At 41.6% G+C, this 19,600-nt stretch overlaps 2 protein-coding genes across 2 annotated transcripts in view; both read left to right on the top strand.

Annotated features, from left to right (window-relative positions):
- Positions 1-3,710, top strand: part of slc35f1 (solute carrier family 35 member F1) — a 103,617-nt gene extending 99,907 nt beyond the window's left edge. The window contains exon 8 of the mRNA XM_076272943.1: positions 917-3,710. Within this exon, the coding sequence (XP_076129058.1) occupies positions 917-1,141 (225 nt within the window). The 3' untranslated portion in view covers positions 1,142-3,710. The remainder of the gene's footprint in view (positions 1-916) is intronic.
- A 1,986-nt stretch (positions 3,711-5,696) lies between these two features.
- On the top strand, positions 5,697-18,916 carry LOC143110173 (uncharacterized). The gene is made up of 8 exons (XM_076273039.1): positions 5,697-5,966; positions 6,065-6,344; positions 6,642-6,764; positions 11,633-11,890; positions 12,808-12,899; positions 13,966-14,147; positions 15,244-15,413; positions 18,235-18,916. The coding sequence occupies exons 1-8, from the start codon at positions 5,697-5,699 to the stop codon at positions 18,438-18,440; spliced, it is 1,581 nt and encodes a 526-aa protein (XP_076129154.1). The 3' UTR covers positions 18,441-18,916.
- Positions 18,917-19,600: the final 684 nt, after the last annotated feature.

The following is a 19,600-nucleotide window of genomic DNA, read 5'->3' as shown; positions in this document are numbered from 1 at the left end:
TATTTATAGATCTGAAGCTAATAAAATAATGATGTATTTGTTGACTATACAATATGTGTATTCCCTTACTGAATAGGAAGAAGCTCTTGTATTGATTCTTTTCCCCCTCTGGTGGACATGTCTCGGAGAAAAAGCATGATTTGGCTAGCTGGCCTCATTCATTCATTTCAATAGCAGATAATGGGGAAGAAATGGCATTGGAATTTAGTCTGGAGGGATTTCCATTTTGGAACATCTCTCAGTAGCATCCCTCAGAGAAGGCAACTCGACCTTAATGGGTCTTAATATAGATGCTTGCCCAGAAATAGAACCTACCATAGGAGTGAGCATATTTTCTGGATGTTTGACAAAAGCTCAACTTCTAATGTGGCTTCAGTCTGTATGTGTGTGTGTGAGTGTGTGTGTGAGAGAGGGGGGGGGGGGGTAGAGGTTTACATTGGGGGAAAGAAAATGAATTCTCCTCAGTCTCAAAAACACCACTGGTTTTTGTGGACTTCCAGAGGCAGCTGATAAATGTGCATTTTCTCAGGTCCTTAAGCAGGATATATACAAATCGTGTGGTTATTGGTTTTTTATAGACCCATTGCTTTGGTTATTGCTTTCTCCCAGTCTGAAATACCCTCCCTGTCATTCTCCATCTGCTGTGGAGGAGAAGCTCTGGCTGCATATGTCCCTGTCCTTCATATGTGTATATAAGCGCTCTCTTTAATGTGCTTCACTGCTCATCCCATAAGCATTTTGTAGGTCAAATACCAACTCTTAAGGATTTTTATGAAATATATTAGAGATGTAATACTGTGCAGTGCTGGAAAAAAGTTGCCTGACTGAGAGTGGGCTATTACATTCAGCTATGTAACTTTCTTTCTTTTACTCATTTTGCATCTCTCTCTCTCTCTCTCTCTTTCTCTGTCTCCAGTTTTCAGGGTTGTATCTGCTGTCGTTCTTCATCATTGTGCTCGGCCTTGTCCTCTATGCCTCCTCCTCCACGTACGTCGCCCAGGACCCACGCGTTTACAAACAGTTCCGTAACGCCGGCAACCCCGTCATAGACACGCCCACGTCCGGCCCCCTGGAACCCTCCGTGACTTATACCAGCTTAGGACAGGAGATCGAGGAGGAACCGCGCATACGAGTCGCCTGAATCTTACGGGGGACAAGGAGGCGCATCGGCATTGGGGTTTGCGCCCCCAAGTCAATCATCCAACTTCCTGCCCCATCCAACTGACCATAGAGAAAGACTGAAAGAGTGCAAGAGAATGATTAAGAGAAAAAAAGAAAGGAGTGCCGATGCTTGTGGAGATATGAAAGAAAGGAGAACAAGTAGCAAGACAAGCAAACGTACACTGTGATCACAAACTGTGAAAAAAAGGTAGCGGTGATGATTTCTGTAATTTTCTCATGTCCTGATTCTGAAGGCTTATTGTGTAAAGAATGCTCAGCACCTCTCCCTTGACACACCTGACTGTTTGACAATATGTGTTTGATGGATTCCATGTTGATTGTTCACCCAAATGCTCAAATATCACCCCAACTTCTTTGTTTTTTTTTGTTACATGAGCACGAAAACAAACAAAAAACAACCCCTTACATGTTTATTGTATTTGTGTGTTTTAAAGCTCTGACATCACTGAGTTTACATAGATCTCATGTCTATGTGTATGTTTTATTGTCGTATGTTTTTAACTTATAAATAACTAATATACAGACTCCGCAGAGAGTCAGTGCCTTTCACAGCGCACCACGAGAGGAAGACGGTCGGCACGCCTCATTTTTGATTGGGTTTGTCACACGTTTCTGGCTAAATCACTGTTACGACACGTGCTTGCTTGTCCACATTCCTGCAACCCGCCTGCCGATATTCCAAATCTAGAAAAAAAGTTTGGCTTGTTGGTTGGTTGATTGGTTGGCATTACAGTTGATCGTTGGATATTTCCTTGTTATAAAATGCATCTTCTGCATCCTCTCATATAGGGAATGGCAGTGGAGAGATTAGAGGCTTTCATTTGATGAGCATTCATCTGTTAGTATTGGTGATTGTAAACTCAAAAATGAGTTTTGATGCACTTGTCAAGAATTCGATTTTTTTTTAATTTTCTGTTTATTTTTTTATGTATTATCTTCTATGCTTGCGTATTAGGCATTTTAATTATTTGAATATTTTAAAAAAAGAAATCCAAAAAAAGATTTAAAAATTGTGTTTTACATTCATCCGTACACATTTACTGTGTTTGATTTGATGTTTAAATGTTGAATTTCTAGAAATTTCTGACTTGCTGAAAAAATAAAATACCTTTGTCCTCAAACTGAAAACATTTCAATTTTAAAGCAATCATGTTTTATACATACTGTATATCATTACATGGACTAACTTACCAAAGCCCTTGCTTGGGGGGTTATCTGATGAAGAGTTTTATTCGTTTACTGGCTAGGGATTTGTTTAGGCTCTGTAATGCAATGTGCTTGAAGCATTATGTATCTGAATGTAAGTAAATTGTCTGGCTTAGTAGTTGCTTGAATCCAAAATCCAATCTTCTGTCGATCCACCTGTACGTCCTGAGCATATTAGGCACGGGTCACATTGCCGACTGGAAATATAAAACCAACCTAATGGAAGCATAGTGTAATTCAGGCATATCTATTCATGGTATGTATCAAACATGTACCATTTTTCGCTACTTGTGAAGAAAAAAAAAAGAACACATTAATTTCTTTGCATAAGTATACATTGCAACTTTGTACAAGTTGATTTGTAAACATAACTTAAACCATAACTACATTTTCTTTACTTTAAAATAAGAATACTTGAAGTAAATATTTGTTTGCAAGTTAATTTATATTCAAAAGGGAATAATTAACATACCCTCAGTAAGTATGTATTGATGCCAGCCAATTAGGCTTCAGTGAGGCTTTGAAAAAGACCCTACATCTTAGCACAAGCTATTTAGAAAGGGACTTCAAATTGCCCAAATCAAAACTAGTATCAACAGCTCATAGCAATGATTATATTCAAGAAATTTTGTAAAATACTGTATTTCTATGCTGTAAAGTAACTGTACATTGCTCAAGTATTTGAATTTGCTGTATTTTGAACATGTTTTATTATTTTATTTCAATATAGCCTACTGTTCTGTTTTTCTTGTCACTGTTGTATAGTTGATAGTTGATTGCACTGCAGAAAAAATAAGTTTGTTTAAAACATGTCAGATACAGAGAGAGGGTCTGGATGATGAGCTCATTTAAATTATACTCATAATTATTAATGAGTAGGCCTACTATTCTGATAATGAAAAGAAAAAGTAAGCCAAACTAAAAATCAGGATCTATGATTGCAGGATCACAGTGAAATAAAGATATAATAGATTATGACTGTTAAAACAATTATGTTTGAGAGATTGAAAGAATCAGAGAAGTGAAATGTGTCAATAACATTATGATTTTGTAAATTAATTTTCATTTACTGTGATACACAAGAACTATGGTGATGATAAAGTATGAAATATAGCTGGAAAAAAGTTGTGTGACCCCTGTGGTGATTTTTGGTATTTATCGGTAAAAATAAACAAAACAAAACAAAAACTCATTTCAATTTTTATTCAAATAACAAAGCAATCTTCTTAACATTTTCATTCACTAACAGGTATACTCCCTTGTGAATTTAAGATTAGTGAACAGAACTTTGCATGATGAATAGCTTAATGATAGAAAGAAATCCTAACCTAACCACCAAAAGAAAGAAAAGTTTGTTATTTGAATGCAGTAAGTTGTTGCAACACAGTTTTCCCAAATCATTTTACAATATCCCCAACTATTACAGGTGAAGATCGTTTGGACATTCAACATTCATTGGAATAACAGTTTCTGTAGTTAGAGTTTGTTATTGGTTCAATAATACCAAAGATTTAGAGTTTGTAGTTCCTTCAACGAAAACAAACTGTCCAGGCTGAAGTAATGAGGGACTATTCTATTCCCCATCCGAAATATGTGCCATTCTGTGTTCTGTGTTCTGCATCATTGCTGCTCTACTGAACCTGTGAAGTATGGGGAATATAGGATCCTAGTTTGGGACATTTGCACTAGAGAGACACGTTGTAAGTGTTGGACATAGAGGAATAAATCAAAAACAATTTGGCTTATACAGAGACAAATGTGCTGTTGGGAATGTCTGAGTCTCCTAACCTTAATGCAGTTGAGGATGTTAGAATTATGAGTGATCTTATTATTTTGGTCATAAATCTCAAAACCAAAGACCTAATGTAAAACTGCAGATCTGATAAGGAACTTGCAGTTTTAATTGAGGTTACGGTTTCACATACATACATGACAAACAAGTTTTTAAAATAGATCAAACATCACTGTTTGTTTATCTTACCAAAGTTTATCTTGTCAACGTTGATGATCAACCCATAAATTATTATTAATCACAATCGCAAAAATGCAGCTCAAGTGGGTAAAAAAAAACCCTAGAGAATGTAATTCCGAGGAATTACAAGCGCATGCAAATAAATGGGAGGGATAGTGGGATGAAAATAAGGACAGGTGAATCGAGAGAGTAGTAGAAAAACAATTTGGGCCATTAGGCCTACTTCTCACCAAGGAGTTGACTGGAGAGACACACAGCGAAAGGGAACTTAGCTTATGGCCACCTTACACCAAACAACTTTGACAAGATTTGGGAAAGATTCTTGAAAGATTGTAGTCTTTTAACTTATGCCCCCCCCCCATTCAAGCATTACTCAAAATACTACAATCTTTCAAGAATCTTTCCCAAATCTTGTCAAAGTTGTTTGGTGTAAGGAGGCCATAATGCACCCCTATTCAAGCTTTACTCAAAAGACTCCAATCTTTCATGAATCTTTCCCAAATCTTGCCAAAGTTGTTTGGCGTAAGAAGGTCATTAGATGAGCTGCACCTGTTCGTGTACACAGCTGCATTAGTTTAATTAGCCAATGATGATGTGACGAAGAATCTTGGCCCACAGAAATCCCATTATAGGAGACAGCGAAAGAGAGTTGTGCAGTTAAATAGGAAAGGACTTTTAAAAATACAAATAGTTTAAAAAGTAATTGAAATTGGGAGAGATACAAAAGTAAAAGAAAGTGAATAATAATGAAGTAGTGAGACTGTCCACATTGTCACAGTGCTGTCATAAAAACGATACATTTTCTATAACAGTGAGGTTCCTAAATTTTTTTTTAGAAATATTATCACCTCTGTCTGCTTTTGTCTGCCTATTTTATGTGCATATTTGTTGTCTGTGGTGTGGATATTGTATTGTGTGCCACCATCCAAAAGTGAATTGTTCACTTTATGTAGGCCTAACAGATTGAACTCAACAAATGTTAAAAAAAATGTCAAGCTCCTTTCAATGTTCTTAAGTGATATTTGGTTTAAATATTCTGCCAAATGTGAAAGAGTTTATTTATTTTATTCCAAATAAACAATTCGCTTGAAATATTTGTAATCATTGGTGATAAATGCATTGGTTGACCTGGCCATATGCAGACCTTCCATGGACTTCTGACATCCTAGACACTTTCACCACATTGAAATGTCCTGTATGGTTCTTAGTGAAGAAACCTGTACCGTTTATCAGGTAGGCAAGAGGGAGTGACACTCCCCACATCAAATATCGAATGGTATTTCCCAAATAATTAAATAGTGTCTCCTATCTCGTCTCCACGTGGCTGTGGGCGATCATGGCGCTTCTTGATGTGAGCTGGGAAAACGAGTTGCAGGAACAATTTTCTCTGTTGTCCGCCACCTCAGTTGAGGTTGAGAATAAGTGCGAGACACACATTACACAGTTATGTGGCACTACAGACACGTATTTGATATACCTGTGCGATGAAGTCCTCATTCTCATTTTACGAGAGCTAGACCCAATGTCTTTGCTGAGGATTGGAACCACCTGTAGGTCGCTATTTCGAGTAAGTTCCTGCAACTCGTTATGGACGAAACACTTCCAGGTATGTACATCACAGTTGCGCACCATTACCACAGCACACGGTTTAGTCATTTCTGGATGTTGTGTTGGTTCAAAGTCGTCTGTTATCTCACCTCACAGGCCTCCTTCAAAGTCACATTACCCACAGCCACATGTTCAATCTCCGCCAAAAACGCTTTCTGTCTCCTCTTCATGTGGAGAGCGCTCTTCAGAAACCTTCACTGTAACCGGTCTCTCCAGGAGAAACTGTTCGCGGAGATCCCCAACCCTCCACAGAAGTATTGGATTCAGTGGCTTGTCTTCGAAGAAAATGTGCCTCTGCCCTCGGTTAGACTACCCAGCATTGAAATTGAATCATTATGGGGTGTTGATCGAGACGTGCTGGAGACCAAAGTTAAGGGTATGCCAGCTGCAAAGCCTTTTGATTTTCGTTGTGGCAATTCATGATTTTTAAATACAACGTTCTAAATAGTTTACTACTTATCTGACTGATTTACTCAAGGAGGTGGTAATTTGTACATAAAACATCTTGCATACTAGACTTTTTAAAGGGCAAGTAGGGCCTCTTCAAGTTGTTAGTGACTTGTATAGCCTACATAACTTTTTGCATAGACCTTTAAGGACAAGTACGGCCTCCTTTCAGAGGCAGTAATAAAAATACGTATGAAGGTGAATTTTTCTGTGTCCCTTTTCTCAGAGAAGTCTGATGAAGGTGACATTGTCAGGTTTGAATGGAAAGAGTTGTATAATCTGGCTGTTGCACATCATGGAAGTGTTGAATTGGTGTTTCAGCACGTTCTCAACCAACACAGCAGAAATGGTAAGACTCCTTGACTTGTTTTGGCCTTTAACTACTGGGAAATGATTTAGTGCTTCTTCAAGAGCCCTTTTCACGGACTGCAAATACCTATAGCTTTTGAAGAAGGTGAATTGTATGTTTGTTGTTATTGATGCTCTGGTAAAATGCCCTTTTTACACCCATCTTTAATTTGCTAGTTAAGTCCTGTTCTTCCTGTTGCTGTTGGTGGCAGCCGTGTCCTACTGGTTAGTGCTTCGTACTTGTAACCGGAGGGTTGCCGGTTCGAACCCCGACCAGTAGGCACGGCTGAAGTGCCCTTGAGCAAGGCACCTAACCCCTCACTGCTCCCTGAGCGCCGCTGTTGTTGCAGGCAGCTCACTATGCCTTAGTGTGTGCTTCACCTCACTGTGTGCTGAGTGTGTTTCACTAATTCACGGATTGGGATAAATGCAGAGACCAAATTTCCCTCACAGGATCAAGAGTGTATATATACTTACTTATACTGTTCTATGCCACTCGTGATCACAGGAAAAGAATATTGGATTGAATGGTTTTCTAACTCACTGTGAAAGAGTTCAGCTTGTTCCATCTTTTTTTGTTGTTGCATCTGTGGTGTCTGAGAGACTGATGTGTTGGCTTTTCTGTCTTGTGCTTGTTGGCATCAGCTTGAAGGCCTTGTGTGAACTTTGTCCCTTTTGCTTTTTTTTATTTTTTTTTATAACTTTGACAAAAAAAATGTCAGTAGCCTTCTGAAGGAAAAAAAAAAGGTTATCCAATTTTTTGCACTACTGAACCACTTCAAAGTGGTTTTGATCGCCCAGCGACTCTTTGAGGGGAGGAATTCTGAGGCGTGCTTTGGACACAAGGACCATTTCCTCTGAGGATTAGGCCTTGGATCCCCCTGTGGCTGTCCAGCTGAACTTTAGACCCCCTGTAAAATGGGGGCCCTTCACCGTAAATAAATTCCTCAATTTTTTAGCATGGCAAGTGGCATGATTCCAAAAAAATACTGAGGAGAAATTTGCATTGCAGTTCTGTATTCAGAACCATACTTCCTACGTGTCATTCAACCCGCAGTTTTAAGCGAAGTTTAAATTCAGTTTTGTTTATTCACCTTGTTATAATTTCATGTCACATTTTCTGAGATGGGACGTCGTCTTTCTCTGAACGCCGTGGGCCATCTGACTGGCTGACTCCTATAGAATCATGCAGCCGTGTCATGGAACCTGCAGTACAGCCTCAGATTAATCTGTTATGCTCTGCAGATTCGTTTCTGTTGCAGGATGGTGCAGAATTAATTGACTTGGGCTTTTGCTGTGGGTGCTTGTTACCTAGATGGATATCAATCCATAGATATTGTGCAGACTGGAATAATAACACTGAGGGGTGAACTGGCACTTTTTGATTAGATTAGATTGGTTGGTATCTTGTCACACATCATGGTGGATATGAGTGACTAAATGGCACAGTGGCTAAGTTGTACTAAAATAAAAGATAAAAGTTGTCAAATATTTCTCACGGATTTTCTCCGCATTACCTGTTTCTGAACATGCTATAGCATTAGTGTAATTTTGCAGTGTTGTCTGCTAGTGTTGTCACGATACCAAAATTAATGTTTCGATACCGATACCAAGTCAAGAATTGCAATTTCGATACTTCGATACTTTTTAAAAAATGTATTTGATTTGGGGGCCCCACCACCTTATCATCATCAGTAATATTGAATATACTGTAGTGTGATCATTCACACCAGTGGCCATGCCAGATTCTGCTTGAGTCTCTCCACACAAACACACATGGAAAATGATGGCTTATGTCATATTTTATATATTCTGCATAATTAGTAAATATATTTAGCAATTTGAAAACTATTCTAAAACTATTTTAAACTATTACACTTAGGCATATCTTTAATGTGGTGTGTCTAATTGTGTGCACATTGGTGATGTGTAAGTGTAATTGAGTGCCTGTCACTTAAAGAGATACGTGAGAGTAATTGACCTTGTCTCACGGTTTTAGTCTAGTGAATAAAAGTTGCACATAGCGCATAAGGATATGTGGATGCAATTAATTATGTTTTGTATGTCATTAGATAAAATAAATGTTAAAAAAATGTACAAAGTCGAAGAAAATCTTTCTGGGATCATAGAACTGATAAGTGTCTTGCAATGTTCATTAATGATTTTAGAGCACTATTGTCAAACATGACCTGAGCTAGCAGGATAGTTAGCAAGGATCTCTCTTCAGATGTAAAAGTTTGCCATGGTTGCTTAGCCTATTTCTAAATTACATTGAACCCAAATAGTAGGCCTAAATGACCAAAATCCCACAGCCTAGGTAGGTTAGCAACACAAACTTGAGAACCAAGTGAGCAAATCAACTTGATATTAGCCTATTATTATGTGTTACCATAGCATCACTTGAACTAGCAGCCATGTCTCGCTGTTTATAGCAAGACAGCTGCGCTTAGGAGAAAAGACGCACAGCCATAGGTTAGGGGAGGAGGCGCTAGAAGCATGCCTTGTGCACACGCATGTTACTTCAAAAGAACACGGGTCATTCTCAAAAGTATCGATACTAATAAAATTAGGCATCGTGACATTTTTAATTTCAGGGTATTGCGATACTTTTGTAGTGTCGGTGCACCGTGCAACACTATTGTCTGCATATGTAGTCGGTCCTCTGATTAACATGGAAATGTAGTGAAACTGACTGGTTCCCACTGTGTTACCAGCTTAGTGCAGTACAAGTCAGACCAGGGGGACACGGAGGGCTGGGACACTGTGGGTGGTCAGTTTCAGTTTGTGTCTCATGAGGAGCATAAGCAGCAGAAGGGGTGGGGGGGGCATTGTATGCGACAGCTCAAGGGTGTCTACACTATGAGAAGTGCCTTAAAACTAGACTTTCTCTGAGCCATTCCTTTTTATATCCATCTTCCTTCACTCCTGCCACTTTATTTTCTGTATTCCACATTGCTTTTTGGAGTTGCCACATAAAGCTATCCCAGTTGGCTGGCATTTGCCATTAGATAAGTGATTCACATTTATTATGACCGCCACGCAGCGAAGTTTTTTTTTTTTTTTTTTTTTTTTTTTTCCCCCCCCCCATGTCCAAATTTCCGTCAAGGATTCCCGGGACACTGAAAGACCGGGGTAGACGAAACTTGGTGGGCATGTAACCCCATATGGATAGCATGGAACCATCGTTTTTCGTTTTGATCTGTAGCCCCCCCCCCCCCCCCGCTGGACTGCACCCCCCGAAAGGAGGGTAGGGCAGACACAGTTTTCTGTGAATATCTCGAGAACCGTAAGGTTTAGGAGGACCATTTTTTTGTATGTTGATCTCAAGGGGTCAACCCATTCCATAACCACTCATTTCACTCACCACTCACACCTAGTTAAACACAAAAAAGTAAAAATGAAGTGTTGTAATCGCAGGTATCTGTGACCTAACATAGTCAAAACTGCACGAAATTGGAAGTGTAGGATCATTGACACCCTCTGAATGCACGCCAAGTTTCGTGGAATTCCGTTCATGGGGGGCCACACAATAAATTAATTTATGTTACTATACACCAACTGGCCTGTAGGTGGCCGGAGACAGTTTTTTTGTGAATATCTCGAGAACCGTAGGGCCTAGGAGGTCCACCTTTTTTTTGTATGTTGGTCTTAAGGGGGCATGTCAACCCATCCCATTACCACTTATTTCATGTATAGCGCCACCTAGTTAAAAATTAAAAAGCAAAAAATTAGGTGTTTTCATCACAATATCTCTGGCTGACATGGTCAAAACTGCATGAAATTGAAAGTGTAGGATCATTGACACCCTCCGAATGCATGCCAAGTTTTGTGAACTTTCGTTCATGGGGGGCCTTACAATAAAATAATTTGTGTGTACATTTAGTGACCGTACACCAACAAGAATTCCCGCGACACTGAAAGACCGGGCTACATGAAACTTGGTGGGCATGTAACCCCACATGGATAGCATGGAACCATAGTTTTTTGTTTTGATCTGTAGCCCCCCTGCTGTACTGGACCCCCTGAAAGGAGGGTAGGGCAGACACAGTTTTCTGTGAATATCTTGAGAACCGTAGGGCCTAGGATGACCACTTTTTTCCGTAGGTTTGCCTCCAGGGGTCATGTTAACCCATTCCATGTGCACACATGTGCATAAACAGATACACACGCACACACATACATTCACAGTAATCATACGTATGACACATACTCACACAGTAGACATATGTACGCATGCATGCACATGCACAAACACACATACGCAGGCAAACACACAAGCACGCACACACACACACCCACACACATAAACATAAACGAATTTCTCAGAATTATGAACAGGCAAGATGGGGGTGGGGTTGTATAAATGGAATTTTACATGTGAAATCTATGAACTAATCATGTTTTGGTACTTGTTGTCTAGCAGATACCAGTGAGAATTGAGGGTGGATAATGCAATTTAGTGAGACTGTTAGAATCATATAGGCCTTTCAGCGTGATTTATTTTTGTGGAAAAAATTTGCTGGACTGGGCGGCGGTCATATTTTGTACTGGGTATTTTGTTTTATATAGCGCCTTTCTAGAAACTCAAGGTCTCTTTACAAGAAGGTGTGTGTGTGTGTCCAGCACTTCCTGCAGCCACAGTGAAGAAGAATAATGTCCATGGTATTGTGTGAGTGGTCTCTTCCCAGCAGACTACTCGGAGCTGGAAAAAATATTAGACCAGTCTTCTAAAAATATTTTTTACGCTCTGCAAACGGAGCACTGCAGTTGCGTCCGCAAACGGAGCGCTGCAGTTGCGGACCCGGTGTAGCCTCCCTGTACTGCTCATGGTAATGTGTGAGCGGTCTCTTTCCCCCCCCCCTCCATTAGACCACTCGGAGCTGGAGTCGTTGTACGGGCAGTACATGCAGTGCCGCTTCCAGTGGCTCTTCACCTACTGGCTGTTCCGGCAGCCGCCGCCGTTCAACCGGCAGCTCCGCTCCATCTACCTGCAGTGGCGGCAGCACAGCAAGCGCAAGGTGTCCACCTGGGGGGAGACGCTGTGCGACGTGCGCTACCTGGCCTCGCTCCACAGCATCACCAGCGACTACTGGAGGGGCAAGCTGGCCGGCGGGGACGAGACCGTCGGTGAGTGGACGAGTAGGAGGGGAGGTCACTGGACCCAACACTCTACTGGGGCACAGTCCAATCTAGTGGTGATGATGATACTAATTATAATTTGCTGCCAAATGGTCAAAAGGCCCATGCTGAAGGGTGAATTGGCGCTTTTTGGTTAGATTAGATTGGTTAGTCACAGCAGTATTTATTTTATATATATATAATTTTTTTTTTTTTTCTTTTATAGATATTGTTTATTCAGATAGGATGGTGAAGTGACTGACAGGAAGTGAGTGGGAAAGGGAGATGAGGTGGGATTAGGAAATGGTCCGGGTCCCTGTGGGAATCTATTTTCTTTTTCTTTTTAAACCAAAATTGAATGCCCTGTTGTGAACCCCAATCCAACCATTTGAAGGAAACTAATACTGTAATATTGTTTTGTTTTTGCTTTTATTGTTATGATTGATTTGGATCCCCCTCAAGGAATGACTTTACATAATGTTCTGACTGCATTTGTTGTTTCCCCATATTTTTCCATATCATTCACAAGAATCTCATATCTAATTCCAGATTGCTTATTTCATTTTTATTTTAATCAAGACATGTCACGTGATTGCAGTTTCATTACATCTGCATCATGCTAAGAATGGCTCCATTATACATACCATCTCTGGAGGCCCATAATTTGAATTGCTTTAAAATGGTGCCCCCTCCAGGGATTGCCTGGTTCACACATCTTTTATTGCTTCATATTGCACCACGGGTTTCTGAGAATCTTCACAACCTGATTTGATACGGTTGTTTAAGTAAACTCTCGGAAGGACGTTTCAACAGATCGGCTACAAAGGGGAATTTGTCATTACGCTTCAGCACATGGTCTGATGGTTATGAAATGCGCTCTGTTTCCCCATTTAAACGCTGCTCTGATCCCCCTCCCCACCCCTCAGGAATCCAGACTGTGGAGAACTACTTCTCTATGTGCAAGTCACTGGTGGCGTGGATCCTAGGCAGAGACTGGGGGAGACTGAAACGCAAAAAGGTATTGACATCCCCTTCTCTCCTCAATAATGCATTATTGTCTGTCTGTCCCTTTGGAGTTGAATTTTGTGCAGTAGTGTTGGACTTGTGCCTTTGACTAAATGTAAACACGGATGGAGTTAACAGGCTAAAGAGTACAAGGAGGGACAAGACATAACAAAGAACTGACTAGACAGGATTCCCTGATGAGACTCTTTCCGCATCCACAGGCACACACACACAGGCACACACGCGGAACCACATCTGCGCATCCGCCTATGCGGTCTCCTCTCTTGGCATTTAAACATTATGCCAGTGTGAATCGGGCAACGTTAAGCGCCGTTTGGTTCATTAGCTTGTTGCGGCTGATTTCGCAGGTCATGGCTGCGGCTGGGTAATGAGCGGCTGAGCGCTGCCCATCTAATGGCTGTGTAAATGGATTATGAGCATATCGGTGCGTGTCCCACTCAATTAGCACCGCACGTGCCCTCGTTTATTATGCCAGTCTATGGCACCCACGGGCAAGGCCGTGTTCCACGCGCTATTCTGTGGGAGTAGCGATGGAGTTAATGATGCTTTGGGCCTCATGTTTACTGCGCTTCTGTGGAGTGAGCTATTGCAGTGCTGTGTTGGGAGAGGCATTACTTGTGCTTCATAGTTTTATCACTGGATTTTTGTTTTTTTTAGCTTTTTTGTTTGTATTTATTTATTTTGTTCGTTCATAGTGTTTAGTAGCTTTACATATATGTCGGTTGAGTTTTGTTTTGAGTTCGGATGTGTGTGATTATAAAGTTTGAGCTTTTTTAGCATTTTTTTTTATTTTTTTTATTTATTTATTTTGTTTGTTCATTTTTGTTTAGTAGTTATACGAATATGTCAGTTGAGTTTTGTTTTGAGTTCGGTTGGTGTGATTCTAAAGTTTGAGTGCGTCTACACTTAATTATTCCTCATGGGGGAACAACTTTGGCAGTATACCAAAGACACAAAGCCAACAGCACTCCTTCAAAATGTCAAATGACCTACAGTAGGTATGAAGTACAAACTAGTGCCTTTGAAAGCGTACTATTGAGCTGTGTGTGTGTGCGCAGGTGTACGAGGACACCCTGGCGGGGGTGTACCTGCTGCTGCGGCGGGAGATGCGTGAGGCGCTGGTGGAGCATGAGCGTTTCTGGCATGTGGCCAAGATGCAGATGAGCCGCGTGTGCGTGCTGGAGGAGACGGCCGCCAACTACGTCAACTGGAAGATGATCGAGACGCTGCCCTACTACAAGTGAGTCGGACACTCGCAGCCAAGTGTGTGTGTGTTCTCTTGTGGGTAGATTGGGACAGTTGTTGAAAAGGGTGGAGTTTATAGTCTGGTTTGTTTTGATGTATCTTAGTGTGTGTGTGTGTGTGTGTGTGTGTGTGTGATTTGATGTTCAGCAACCCTCTTATCTTTACGAGAAGAGAAATGATCAAGAGCAGCCGTCTGGTTCATAATTATTTTATTCCATTGTATTGTTGCGCCCCGAGTACGCTGGGCTACCCTTTCCCGTTTTTCTCCTCGGCTTTATGAAAATGCTCAATCAAGCTGCCTGAAACTTTTATGAGCTCAGCGTTCAAGGCAGGCCTCGGCCCGTTCTTTTTTTTCTTGCGTGTAAAGGAAGCTTTTGGAAAGGGTCGCTCTGAAGTCAATCTACTGGTCGCCCCTCTGACACACGCCTAGCAGGACTTTGAAGTTGCTCACTTTCACACCTAACGCTCCTCAGGCTTCAAACGCGCAACCTTGAGTGTTTCGAGGAGAATGAGGAGTAGCTTTTGTGCCTTTTTTTTAAGAGGGTTGTTATTCTAGGAAATATTGATTTGGAGGCAGCATCAGGTTACTTATGAAACTAGAGCTAGTTCTAGTTTAAATGGAATGTTTCTTAACTTCAAATTTATATTGCCCAGTTATTAAATTGGCTTTGGTTAGACCTATAACTTTACCCATCATTCAAATTGGGGCCCAAGGTCTGTAATTCTATATCTTTGATGTTGGATAATATGCGAAGAACAGACTGTGAGTGTACATATATCTTTTCAAATTTTCCTCACTCAGAGGAAAATGTATTATGTCCAGTCTCTAAGACGTGAAAAAGCCTTCCTCTTGTCTAAGCCCAAGTCCAGTTTAACCGGAGACCCATCTGAGTTCAGGACTTGGTATTCTTTCAAACAAACTCGCGTCATACAGTACGTACGTCACCACCCATTTGGAGGTGCAAACAATCAGATTTTTGGTTCCTTACTATATTATCTCAAAACGACCTTAAACGCCCAGAAATACCCGTATGTTTGTGTGAAAGAATAGCTGTTTACCTTTACTCATCATTGCCTCCTCCTCCGTTCAGGCTGTACCTGGTCTCGGGGAACACTATCTACCTGGACCACGTGAAGGGCTTCTTGCGCAGGAAGAGGCTGATTCACAACTGGCTCTACCTGGAAGAGAACATCTGGGCCAGGCAGCTCCTCCCAGACCAGCTCTTTTATCTGCTGGAGTTCGATACAAAGATCACCCAGGGTAAGGATCATGGTGTGCTTCTGTTTTGGATGTTTTGATTGTTTTTTCCTTTTGAGTAAATAAGGACACCAAGGGTATGGTTGACATTATTGTTAGCATTGCTATCCTTAATGTAGCCCTACCAACTTTCTATAACTGTTTACTGTTCATTTGCACTATTGTATTGTTATATTTGGAAGTAGCTTTGGACAAAAACATGCTAAATTACATAAACATAAATAATTCTGGAGTTGTCACCATTGTGCAGTAAAGTGGCACAGAGGCCTCTGTGGCACTTTGGTTTTTATGAAATTACAGCAGTTCCATTGTTCAGAAACGCCAGTGTTGTCTTGGTGGCTGGTGCTAATTAGTGTTGAGTGATGTCCTCCCTCCTGTCCGTGTAATCCCAGAGGGCTCTGTGGCGATGCCAGAGACGGCTCATGCTGACACGGGCGAAAGGCAGAGTCCCATAGGCACAGTAGACAGACTTTCAGTTGTCCTCATGTGACAGCGGTGCTGTGGAGGAGGAGAGAATATACAGATTCGGCCTTGGTGCTGTGGGGAATGCCAGTGTATGCTGTAAAACACTGTGCGTTGGGCTCTAATGTTCTTCAGATAGTCAGCAACTTTGCTACTTTGTGAACAGCAGTGTGTGCCACTCGGGCAGAAGAACAGGTTTCCCTATCCAAAGACAATGTAAGGCCATGGAGGATCTACAGTATGTATTTAGCTGTGTTCACCACCATTACGGCTCCCACACACAGTTGCATTCCATCGACGCATGCCAGGTGGTGTTCCTGGCGGTAGCTATGCAAATGACTTAAGGTATAACCGTAATTTGATTGGCTGGTGCCGTTCGTCAGTGCAGAAAAAGTTGAACTTCCTAACCGGAGCGACGGGAGCAATGCAACACAACGGACCCACAATTCAGTTCGGCAACGGATGACGTAAGCCCATGTAAAGTAGACGGGATGCGTCTCCAGCACTGCAACGCATGCAATTGTGTGTGGGAGCCGTTAGGATTGCCCAACGTGTCCTTGTTTTCATGCTATCTTGCATTTGGGTTTGTGCTGCAAGATTGATTTTTGAGGTGAGGCAGTTTTGTTCCCGTTCAGTCTGCCCTGAGGGTGATGAAACCGGTGTCCTGTGATCAGGAGCTCGCTGAGCGAGCCTGGTGTCCACTTCCAGAGTCTGCACGTCTGGGCCGGGTAACCACCACCTCCTGTGTCCGCAGTCTTGAAAAGCCATTAATCACTCGTCCCCTGGCGAGACGACGGGCCGTCAGCGCAGCGTGAGACGCCTGATTAGGATTTATCAGATTTGCTTCCTTCTTGACTCTCTGACCCTCCCCTCTTTAATGGCCACCCCTTTATCAGACACCCTCAACACAGGGCTCATTCATCATATTTAGCTCCTTCAACAAAAAAAAGCTCCTGAAAATAGCCCATGGAGTTGGTGTTCTGTACCAATGGCTGTACTGTGCTGCATTCACACAGGGAGAGTTGTATCCTTGGGTCCCATCTGTGTTTGCCAGGGTGGTTTGTTAAAGGGAGGTAGCGTGCAGCTAGTGCTGTAAGGTAACAGATATGTTGAAGCTGCTCATTGACGCTGTATTATTCATTAGGGGCAGTGATGCGCTGTGCTGAGTCAGCTACTATGAAATGGCTGGCTGGTTGCAGGCTAAAGTGATCTTCTAGTGATCTAGCACTGATCAAGTGGTCCTTTCATTGGTTTTGCATATGGTATTATCCCTATGGTATGTCCTGATTATGGATCATGGTTGCAATGTGTCGCTCAAGTCAACTTCCATACTGAGATTAGTGATTACTTCCATAACTTTTGTGATGACTGTTTTAGATCAAGACTAATAGGTAAACATTCTAATGGGTGGGTCCTATGGCTTTTGGCTCTGTAATTCTTGAGGTAATTTAACTACTGTAGGTCAGATGCATGGAACTCCCTGTGTAGGCTAACGTAAGGCTAATGTTAAACGTAGCTTTCTAGCATTCGTCCGTCCTCTGTGTTTTTTGGCTTCTAGCTTGGCTTAATCCATTTGCTCCTGACATGACTCATAGTTTGGGGTTGGATTTCCAAAGTAAAGGATGCCGTCTGCTGCTGCCCCATCAATCTTGATTACTTAAGTGGCTCACTGCTGTTGTCTCAACGGTCCTGATTATCCTTGCCAGTCCTTGTTAGCCACCAATCAGACATAATGGAGACGGAGAACACCTGCAGAGTGGACGTCCTCCTGGGCAGGTTTGAGAGACTGCATTGTACTGTTGGCTGGAGTCGACGGTCTTTCTCAGAGGAGAACAGATGTGCATTTTTATCTGTAGTGGGTCAGCTAATTGTTTTTAGTTATTGTTGGTTAAGCGCTAGTTGGAGTGATCATGAATATTCCGAAGAGTCACACGTAAACACAGAAATGACAGATAACAGAAATTCTTAGAACGCTTAACAACTCAGTTTTTTTTTTTTTGTAAAATTAGATGAACCCAATGGCCCTTACACAAAATGGAGCATTTAGCCACACTGACTTGAATGTGTGTGTGTGTGGCAGCTGTGTGTGTGGCAGCCATGGCCTACTGGTTAGCACTTCAGACTTGTAACCGGAGGGTTGCCGGTTCAAACCCCGACCAGTAGGCACGGCTGAAGTGCCCTTGAGCAAGGCACCTAACCCCTCACTGCCGCTGTTGTTGCAGGTAGCTCACTGCGCCGTGTGCTTCACCTCACTGTGTGTACACTGTGTGCTGAGTGTGTTTCACTAATTCACGGATTGGGATAAATGCCGAGACCAAATTTCCCTTACGAGTTACTTATACTTGTGTGTGTTGCTATGCAGACAGTCTGCACGGGGACTCTACGCCTGCGCAGCTGGGCCGTCTCATCTGGCTGTACCTGCACTCGGGCCACCAGCTCTACCTGGAGGCGGTGAAGGGGATGGTGCTGGAGTGTGCCCACACCAGTCTGGGCTTCTACCAGTACCAGGCACGGCACCATGCCCACGGCCATGCCCACCAGCGCTGTGCATCCAATGGGGGGCGATAGCTTGGCCCGCAGCCAGTAGCTTTTTAAACGGATTAAGTTTTATATTGCCCTCTATTTAAAGAAATGTGTTTAACTATGTTTTTGTGACATTTTCCAAGTATGTATTAGAGCACTTTTTGGATGTTAGAAGCTTTATTTTTTTTAGACCTGTAAAAAAGAGCATCCATTATAGTATGTTGGCGTTTATCTTGCATGATTGTGCCTTTACAGATATTTTAACACTGCTTGTAAATATTTTGGAATCGTCTGAATGTTACATGTTGAACACCTGATGAGATACTACTAATGCTACTACTGTTTTTTTCTTTTTTTTTTGTAACATTGCTTGTATATATGTATATATTTGCTGTGTTTTTAGTGCCTATACATTGGACAGGTACCATCTTTTCCCAAATGAATCTTGGAGAATTATTATCCCTTTTTCCTCTGTACATCTTTTTTTTATCTTCCCTTTTTAATATACATTTTAAAATCATGACTCACTCATATGGGATTTTTACTATGGCCTTTTTTATGTGACTTTTTTTTTTTTTTTTTTTTTCTTTTTTTCTACAGTGATGGTTGTCCATAAAATTGGATGCATACACTAGATCATGCATCCTCAATATTTGTGACCTCCTCATTCAGGATGACTCAATAAAATCCCATTGAGCTTACTACTTGTTATTGCTCTCTTATTGTCTTGTCTACTAATTTGGGTCATTGCCCATAACTATTTACTCGTTGAAATGTGGTGGTGTAAATTATCATAAGGACTGTTCCCTGCCCCAAGTAACCCTTTTTGTCTTAATTTAAAGAATCTGGCTTCCCATTCATTAGAATATTGAATGGTTCTATTCACTGAAATGATTCTGTGGTCCAAAGATAGACCTAGGTCTCTACAGGTAAGAATGTGTGGTTGGACTTCCAACATTAAAACTGATGTCAACTAGATGTACCGCAGAGCGGTACAACATATGACCGCCGCCCAGTCCAGCACATTTTTTCCACAAAAATAAATCACGCTGAAAGGCCTATATGATTCTAACTGTCTCACTAAATTGCATTATCCACGCTCAATTCTCACTGGTATCTGCTAGACAACAAGTACCAAAACATGATTAGTTCATAGATTTCACATGTAAAATTAATTTTATACAACCCCACCCCAGGGCCGGAGT

Source organism: Alosa pseudoharengus, unplaced genomic scaffold, assembly GCF_046254945.1.
Source record: "Alosa pseudoharengus isolate Yale_2024_CS ecotype anadromous, Long Island Sound unplaced genomic scaffold, YU_APseudo_1.1 YU_APseudo_1.1_scf_7, whole genome shotgun sequence".
In the NCBI taxonomy this organism is placed as follows: domain Eukaryota; kingdom Metazoa; phylum Chordata; class Actinopteri; order Clupeiformes; family Clupeidae; genus Alosa; species Alosa pseudoharengus.
This window is presented reverse-complemented; position numbering and strand designations above follow the sequence as displayed.